This window comes from Sycon ciliatum, chromosome 4 (genome assembly GCF_964019385.1).
Source record: "Sycon ciliatum chromosome 4, ocSycCili1.1, whole genome shotgun sequence".
Lineage (NCBI taxonomy): Eukaryota > Metazoa > Porifera > Calcarea > Leucosolenida > Sycettidae > Sycon > Sycon ciliatum.
The window spans coordinates 31,767,204-31,776,650 of record NC_088646.1 but is presented as its reverse complement, the minus strand read 5'-3'; the positions used below and the strand labels follow the sequence as shown (position 1 = coordinate 31,776,650).

The window sequence follows — 9,447 nt, the reverse complement described above, 5'->3', positions numbered from 1 at the left end:
TGCCGGGGTTCAAACCATGCTTCTATTCAAGTTATGCTTCTATGTCAACATCATCACTGACATCAGTGTACAATATGCAGTGCATATTGCCACGCATGTACTGTGCAAGTACTCGCACGTGTATTTTGCAGAGAGCGGCTTCTATTCAACTGCGCTTCTGTGTCATGGTGTACTTCGAAAAATCGGCTTCTATTCAACTGCGCTTCTGTGTCATGGTGCACTTCGAAAAATCGGCTTCTATTCAAGTCATGCTTTTACCGTATACACGACACTACAGTATGTGAAATTTTTTGACGGTTGATTGGTCTCACATATAGGCGCATGCGCTTGTAATCAGGCGGCGTTCGAATTGTCTTCATCAACTGTTCAAACAAATTTTTAAAAGAGATTAGTTGAAGTGTCCCATTAGAACGGTTTCTATCATTTTTAGAGTTTTTCAGTGGAATTGTCATGGCGATGATGACGTCCGATCAGATCGAACATCTCCACGTGCTACGTGACGTAGCTATTCCAAACTCTTCGGAACTAATCCACCTCTCCCATCGGGTGAGGTTGTGGAGTTTCGAGGAGTTTTCGTTTTTCTGAAGAGGCCAATAAGGAAAAACGAATCTCCTCGAAAAGTGAAAGAGTGACAATTCGAACACGCCCTAAAGTTACCAGTCTGGAATTAATTTGGAAATAAATTGCACACAAAATCCTGTAAAGATGGCATCATGGTGGCGTCAGTGTGACGCGGGTTTGGGTTCACTTACATCAAGAGTACATACATGTAACCATGGTTATGTACTCTTACTTAGGCCGCAACCACACTACGTAAAAATCACAGTACAAATTTTCATGCATATCTCAGTACAAGACGGTACGCAACCACACTACACTTTTCGGTCTGCATAGTTGACGTTTTCACGCGAACAGCACGTGACGTTGTCGTACCAAAGCGTGTGCCATGCGCTGGAAAAGACCGGGAAATTAAAAAACAATGCTGATGGTGATGTTATGTACGACGACCAGGTACAAAAACAAAGTTGTACACAGGAGATGGAGCGCGAAAACGACGAAAACGACAAACGTGGCTTTCTACAGGGGTGCGCCAGTTGCTGAAAACCTACAAAGCGCATTTTGCATTTCGCACGCGTCGGCATGACGATTTCTACTGTAATGCAGTTTGTACGTGATTTTGTACCTAGTGTGGTTGCAGCCTACCATGTATAAGCCCATGCGCTTACATGGGAGGGTGCGCTTATGCCAGGACATGGGCACATGCGCTTTAATGATAGCTTGCATAGACCTCGGTCCTACCGGTAGAACCATCATACACAGACATGCTGCACGACCTCTGTTCTAACATCGACCTAAAACTTGACCCTAAACTGTTGCTTAGGCCCGTAGTAAGGGGCTAATGAAGGAGTCCGCACATTTTATATGTGATCGGACAAGGCATATTACGAAATTCCATGGAAACGGAGTATGGAATGTTGCATGCTACTGCCATGGAGGGCTAAGAAAGACATTAGGTCCTCACCATGATCGATGTGCCACGGTCAAAATTCGCTTTGGACAGAGTGGCTAGCGCTCCAACAGGAACATGTGCGGCCATTTTTGACAATTGATAAATTTGCATGTATGCAATGCACTCGCATTTTGTGCCATTATTTTGCCCTACAAAGACCTCATCTCAACAATTGTTTCAAAAAATTCTCAACCAAAAGCGCTTTTGCAGGGTGATTTCTTGGGTTCTACCGGTAGAACGGCATGCAAGCTATCATTAATGCGCGTCTCTACGGCAATCATTTCAGCTTTGAAGTAAACACTCTCAATTGCAATGTACATTCACTACATTGTATTTTTGCAATAGCAATATGAACGAACTCATAGCTCAGGAACCACAATCAGGGAGTCCTACACATATCCCAGTACTATTTTAAAGGCTATGGCTCCCTGACCACAATATGCTCGATCGTTCGGATGGCGAACGGCGAACAAACCTTAGTGTACTAAGGTCACACGTGACATGTTCTTGTGTGGAGCTGGCAGCCGCACGAAGGTAAACCGAGTACAGATTGAGTGCACAACGTACAAGGTGTGTACAAGGTCGTATTGTATGACCTACAGACAGGACACCACCTGAACAAAACGCCCACGAAAGAACGAGATGGCGGGGTGCTCTCGTGGTACTTTACGGTAATCACTGCTCAGTACAGATCTCCTGCTAAGATTGATTAATATTTTTATAAAGCGTCGTGGACCATGGCTAGCGCCAGGCGTTACTAAAGTAACGTATTTAGCATAGCTAGCCACGGGAATGATGGCCTATAATACCAATGATATCCATCAGAAGATCAAGTTTAAAAAAATACTCCTGCCTCTTTCAGAAATTTAAAATAGAAGGTAAGCAATTGCCCTAAATGAATATCAAAATGATAATACGCCACACTATGGCAGATGGAGCAGACTACGAAGCTACAGTTCCAATGAGAACGGACAGCTGTGAAAGGGTTAGCAAGAACACGAGCCATGGGATATTTTGTCATGACACCCCTCGCCATGGTATCAACAGAGAGGAGGTGTGCCACCGCGCCTTGACATGATGGTGCTGTACTATAACTTTTTAGTATAAGTACTAGCAACACACGGCTAACGTTAGGATGGAGAGTATTAAAGAATAAATAGTTTTGGAAAAAGCGCGCGTGGCCTCGGCGGAACTCCAGCTCCACATGCGGCAAGTTCAAGGGGCACACAAGAGCTGTGCACTGTTCAGACCCTCTAACAGAGTTGCTGCTCTACTAGTAGACCCTCTAGTAGGGAAGAGTGGTGCTAGCAATGCACCACAAACTCATCTGAAATGTGTTCATCGTGAAAATATGCCACAGGCTAACTGGTTTCCTAAGAGAAAATACTTTGAAACCTGACCCTAAGAAATGTTGCACAGTTCACTGACCCTAATAAATGTCGCAACTTTCACACCGCGGGTCGTCTATTCATTGACTCAGCGCTACATTGCGCGGTCCGCTGGCATGCGCCTACGTTGAACTGTGTCGGATCAGCGAGAGGAACTCCTCGCGTGACCGCGGGTCGTCCCTGAAGTCTCCAAGCATGCAGCTGGTGATAGTGCTGCTGCCCGGTTTCTGTACGCCTCGCATCACCATGCACATATGCCTGCACAACATACAACAAAACACATCAAACGGAACAATGACATTATCACCTGAACGGACAAATTATGAAATACCACGTGAAGAAAAGAAGTTACTGCAAATTTTGACGAGGCCTTTCGTACCATTTTGATTTAATACTCTTCAAAGTCATCACAATGATGATATGAGCAGCAGCGAGTAAGGCCTTATACCTAGCTAGACAAAAATAGCACCTAAAAGAGCGCGCGTAGCTTTTAGGCGGCTTTTTAGCCGTTCGGGCTTCAGGTGATAATTTTGTCACAGCTCCGACCGCCCCGAAAAGCTAGATGTAAGTACTAGTTTGCTGCTGCTCATTATATCACCACTGTAATTACTGTGTAAGGGTAGGAAAGGTCTCGTTGGAATTTCCAGTAGCCTCTGTGCTTTGTGCGCTACTTTGTTTTCCTGCAATGGAAAATTTATCAAATTTTGAAGTGTAAGCATGCAGGGCGAGACCCACAGCTACTTGTGTGTTCTCCAACAGAGCATTACAGGTAAACCGACAGAAAGATTCACACAGGATCATCAGTTCATACAGTCCGCAGCAATTGAAAGATGGCATGTACTGCTACACAAAGACAAGCAACTAACGTAGAGCAGTGGGCACTTGTCTGGTCTTGGCTAGATATGAAGCTGGACGTGCGCTGGTCACTGTTCTCACCAGGGAGTAGTAAAATACTGGTGTTTTCCTACTCCCTGGATCTCACTAACAACAGAGGGAACTAGACACCATACGGCTACTGTACTGTACTCAACTGTACGCATATTTCAATGCTATAACTACAGGACAAGCACGCCACCGCATGTACTGCAAGACTTACGTTGCCTCGACCACAACGCCAACGCCAGTGGGTGCGATCGCTTCTCGGATTCCCATGGCAATGTCCTTGGTCAGTCGCTCTTGCACTAAGGTGGACACAAGTCGGACACAAAGAGCAGCAAGCCGGGTCAACTACTGACAAAGAGCAGCAAGCCGGGTCAACTACTGACAAAGAGCAGCCAGCCGGGTCAACTACTGACACATGCGACTTACAATGTTAGGAGCGCTCGACTTCCAACTCACTGCTGCAATTAAATTAGAGAGTATTATTATTAAACTCGGATGGAGAGCCAAGGATTAAAGTTTTTTTTAAGGACCAAAAGTTTACAAGTTACCCGTTTCGTGCAACACTAACGGTTATAAGCAGAATACTGTTGAGTCAAAATGTGCCACAATTAGCACAAAACTGACTGATGAGATCATGACATTCAACGACCTGATGCTTAGCTGCATCACGTCTACAATGCGCAAACCAGCAGCCTTCCAACTTGGAAGGTTCTAAGTTATGAAGTGATGCAGCTAAGCATCAGGTCGTTGAATGTCATGATCTCATAATTGTTGCACATTTTGACTCAACAGTATTCTGCTTATAACCGTTAGTGTTGGACAAAACGGGTAACTTGTAAACTTTTGGTCCTTTTTTTTAAATTTTGTATTATTATTATTATTATTAAAGGCATGTCCGCGTAGGTGGCGGGCGTGCCACTGTCACTTATGCCATTCAGGATTGATGTCTGAAGAGTAATACAATACAATGAAATGACAGAAATGACAGCAACAAAAGCTGTCAAGAAATAAGAGAGTGCGAAAATTGATTGTTTTATGCACCTGACGCATGCGGCTCACAACTTCTCAGATGACAGAAGAGCAGTGTAATACATTCATTGGTAGAGGTTCGGTTGTCTGCATGGGCACTGGCGGGCAACACTGCCCCACTACTGGGCAGCACAATGTAAGGGCGAACGCCTACCTTGCAGCCGTCTAGAGTACATCTCCACAATCCTGCAGCAACAACAACAATACACGCAGCAACAACAACAGCAAGAAGTCATACACATAATATGTGTATCATAGGGCCAGGCCCAGACAGGGGACAGGGGCACTGTAGCCAGACTACAGTGATGTGTATATGCATTCAACAGAACATGATCCAATGCCCACACCGGGAAGACGAGGTTGATCGTCTGGATGTTATTTTTGGGACATGAAACTTAGAACAGCAACCTACGCTGGTTTTCTCTTCGTTTTTCGTGAGAGGGCAATGCAACCAGCACCCTGAGCACTATGTCGACAGCTGTTGCTACCGTCTTGGCCCAGTTCTCATCGCACAACGCTACAACAGCAGCACACAGTTCAGTTGCACAACAGGGGATCCCGGTAACTGGTCATGCTACGGGCCCAGACAAGATAGGACATACCGAGCAATCTTGCTCAGACCGAGGACTTTCTGGTTGGGCAAATATCCAACGTGCACTTTGCCGTAGAAGGGTACCATGTGATGTTCGCACATGGAGAACATGTCAATGTCACGGACAATCACCATGTTGTCCATCTCCACGTCAAAGACCGCTTCATTGATGAGAGCTGTAACAGGCATGCATAAATCGAAAACAAAACAAAACAAAAGAGAACTCTGCTTTGTACCAATACAACAATAAGCATTGAGGACCAGGAGGAACACACAGATGGTAGCTGATGCGCTTACACAGTACATTGCATGTACAAGAAAGTACCGCACACACCGGAACACACGTGTCTAGCAGTATGATCAACTGATCAATGGGTACGGTACCAGGAACAAGACACAGGAAAACAACATTCATCTGTACAGCAGACAGAAACAGACACACGATAAAAATACACAATAAAAAACACACGCAAACCTGCAGTACACACATCTAATGGTAGGTCATTAAACAGCACTGATAACACAAGCATTCATTTTCTAAAGACCTGGAATTCACAGCTCTATTGGCCACATTACTGCATATCCAATGTGCTTAAAATGTGGATAAGATCTGTTGTTTTGAAGAAATTCCATCGGTCTCTTGGTGTACAGCAAACAATGCACTCACACTGAAGGTTTTCTCTGTAACCTTTGGTGAAGAACTCAACGGCTTTCGCAGCTCTCATCGGAGTTTTCTCAAGGCCTTGTTTCTGCTTCTCCTGGAACTCGGGAGGCACAGCATTTCTAATTAACGTTCCGAATGCCGAGCTCATCTCGTCTAGATCCATAGCGGGTGTGCTACTGTCCGCAGTTGTTGATGTTGCCGCTTCAGCTTCTATGCCATTCCCTGCCATGCTGATCCGGAGGAGAGCTGCATAGTAGACAGAGCATGGGAACACACACAGTAAAACCTGTAAGGGTGACCACTCGAATTTGGGGGCCGCTTTTTCTTGTCACGGACGCATTCACATTCAAAACAGTTCGGATAAGGCGACCACTCGCTCAACGCGACCGACGACCACCCACCCGCGACCGCGTTGCACTCTACTAGTACATGTGCATGTACGCATTGCACTGTGCACCATGTATGGTAGATCTACACATTAGCGCAGGAAGTGTCGATCATGGTAGATGTTCATGGTGCATGCACGACATTTGACAGGTCTGAGGCCTCCAGGCACATGAGTCGTGCTATGGTAGCATAGGTGTGTGCAGTGTGATGCACTGATCAAAATGATAATATTATAATATCACATGTACATGTGGAGTGAATATGTTCACGTGACCCACTGAACCTGGATAAGAAGACCACCGGGCCAAGGTGAGCACTTTTAAGTGGTCGCCTGAGGCAGGTTTCACTGTAACAATGACTTGTCCAGTCGAGCTCGATGAAACCCGGTCTGTTAACAACGTTCGCACCCTGCACCTCCAGCGCCCAGGCCAGTATTCAAAGGTCCATGGCGCAAGGCGACTCACTGCGCCCAGACTGCATCGAGCAGCACGTTACGTGTCACTGCTGCACACTAGGTGCACTCTCCCTTTACCACAGACTACAGAGCCAACCAACTAACAAATTCTCCTTTCTGAGAGGTACTGCTGCTCTTGGGCTCCCAGAGGGGAATAAACAATTACATGGCCGCATGATGCTCGTTCTGTACTTTGTGTACTGGACTGTACATTGTACACAATGAGCACTAGCTGCAATGACTTGCAAGTTGAGAGCAGGGGCTTCGGAAATACAGAAAAGAATGCTCGTGACATATGAACAGCTCAATTTGATCTCTGGTTGGACTCTCTGGCCTTTTCAAAACTCATATTGTGAAATTGTAAGGACTCGGATGCCAGTCACAACAATGTAAATCTATTCATGGGTATACCGATGGACCATACCATCCAGAAGACATTTATATGTGAGTCAGTGACGTAGATACTTTCCCCACTCCGCAGCAGTGAACACGAATGTAGTACACCTGAACATGTACATCGTCATGCAAAGCCACGACCAGATATTCAGCTACTTCGAAGTATAATGCATTCGGACGGCAGAGCATGCAGAGGTACCAGGTACTACCCGGCATGGGGGTATTGTGTCGGGACTGGCCAAGAACTGCTGCAAGTTCGGCTAATGTGCTATTCACACTACGCCCAAAACGTGGCGCACATGACGTTTTTGTCCGGATAGCCATGACAACATGGAACGTGGCGAGAAAATCGAACGCCTGATACGAAAACGTAGACAACGTATCCAGACCCCTGTACCGAGATTCGTTCTGTCGCTCCAGGCAGTTTGTGTCCAAAAGAAGCTGTACGCACAGCTGTACGAAAAGCGTGTACGTACCTGTGTGATCGCACCTGCATGAAAACGACATCTGCCAGTACGTCGTATTCCAAAATGTGACGCGTATTGTAACGTAGTATCAATAGCCTATAAGTCTTGTTCGCATTCATAAGCCGCACTGGAGTATAAGCCGCAACCTGATTTTTTTGTCGCGAAATACAGGTCGAAGGCCACGTGGCCTACCATCTGTATACCAGGGAATCAAAAATATGTTCCCGGGGCTGAAAGTGTATATCGGTCTGGATTTCACTTGCCAGCATTGTACTAAGTATTTCAGTACTTATTATTTGAAACTCGTATCCATATGTCCTTTTCTCTTTTACATGTACTTATTATTATTATTATTATTATTAGGCCAAACTAAAGAAGGTGTGTGGTTCGACTAACATGGACATTTTTTTACGGGCGGGCGGGCGGGCGGATTTTTTTTTCTAATATATTTTTTAGTACATGTAAATACACTGTACTGCCTTTAGACACCCAGTACATCGGCATTATTACGCAGTGTTATGCCATACATGTTGTATAAAGGGATCACTGGCTAATACTTTGAAACATTGTGTAGCTCTGGAACGAGAAGAGAATAACTTCAAGCGGTGACTCTGACTGTCCAAATCATCAAGCAAATGAAGAACGATGCGAGTTGAAAGTAAGTTCGGGAACTACTTCGAAGTACAAATTGTACAATGTACCGGTACATGTATTGCTAGTTTGGTGTCGGCGTGCACGAATACATGGGCTTTTTCCATCGACGCTTCCTGTGCTTGCACACATGGAGCAGCAACTTACTTACCGGTACAGGTGAAAATTGGTTCCCAATACACGAGGAAAGTGCAATCTCACTGCAGTACAACTACAAGTCAAGTCGAAAAGGAGCCGCCTGCGTCCGCAGACTCACGCTGCACAGCACGTAGACGTGGACGTGTTCAGTCCACGTACGTCAGTCACACGATCGACAGCCCGCCGAAAAAAAGTTACGGTCGGGCTGAAAAATGTACGGTCGGTCGGGTGAGTCGAACCACAGACCTTCTTCAGTGTGGCCTTATTATTATTATTATACGCATTCCCGCGTTGGAGTGTAGCAGCAGTATGCTGCGTCCACAGCTTCGCTTATGCAGAATGGCTTCGGTCTCTACACTTGCGATAATTTCAGTACTGGTATTCGTATTCTACATGACTTTATTGTAGGCCTGGTAATCTACTGTGCAAGTACGGTATCGTAAGCAGTTTGCCTTATTGCAACAACGCAAAAATCCGGGCCATTCTAATTCTCACGTATATGAACCCATGTTAGCTATTGCATCAAAGTCACCTAGTGAACCATGTGATCAACGTTTTTGAATTATTCATTTTGATTTGCCACACCTGTAAAGCATGTTGATGTGTGTACTCAAGTCCAATGCTCTGAGCGCAGAATTTTGAATGACTAACCTCGAGCGAAAGTTTCCACTCCCAATGACGGCCACAAGGAAAGGGAACATCCACGGACAGCGAAAACCTGTGGACAAATCGCGAGTCACGAACAAACTAACTATTGAACTTCTCCTTCCAATGAACTGCAGATATTGTGGTGGAAGGGGAAAGAAATCTTCCACATACCTGTGCTCGTCGTAATTGCACTCTGCAGAGCTCTACATAATTACAGTTCGAGTGCAGTCTAGTCTCAGCT

At 45.5% G+C, this 9,447-nt stretch overlaps 1 protein-coding gene across 1 annotated transcript; it reads right to left on the bottom strand.

The window, feature by feature from the left end:
* Nucleotides 1–2,210: 2,210 nt before the first annotated feature.
* Nucleotides 2,211–9,421, bottom strand: LOC135815660 (GTP cyclohydrolase 1-like). Its single transcript, XM_065328982.1, has 7 exons — nt 9,378–9,421; nt 9,210–9,276; nt 6,069–6,311; nt 5,412–5,577; nt 4,964–4,995; nt 3,995–4,079; nt 2,211–3,156 (listed from the first exon to the last, which is right to left on the bottom strand). Exons 3-7 carry the CDS (start codon nt 6,292–6,294, stop codon nt 3,021–3,023), a joined length of 645 nt encoding a protein of 214 aa, XP_065185054.1. The 5' UTR covers nt 6,295–6,311; nt 9,210–9,276; nt 9,378–9,421; the 3' UTR covers nt 2,211–3,020.
* Between the last annotated feature and the right edge of the window lie 26 nt (nt 9,422–9,447).

Coding starts and splice junctions, on each gene's coding strand:
- LOC135815660 (XM_065328982.1), bottom strand. CDS start 6,294: ATGGCAGGGAATGGCATAGAAGCTGAAGCGGCAACATCAACAACTGCG. Junction 4,080..4,963: donor GTACTCTAGACGGCTGCAAG/GTAGGCGTTCGC, acceptor TGTCCACCTTAG/TGCAAGAGCGACTGACCAAG. Junction 3,157..3,994: donor GGCGTTGTGGTCGAGGCAAC/GTAAGTCTTGCA, acceptor TATGTTGTGCAG/GCATATGTGCATGGTGATGC.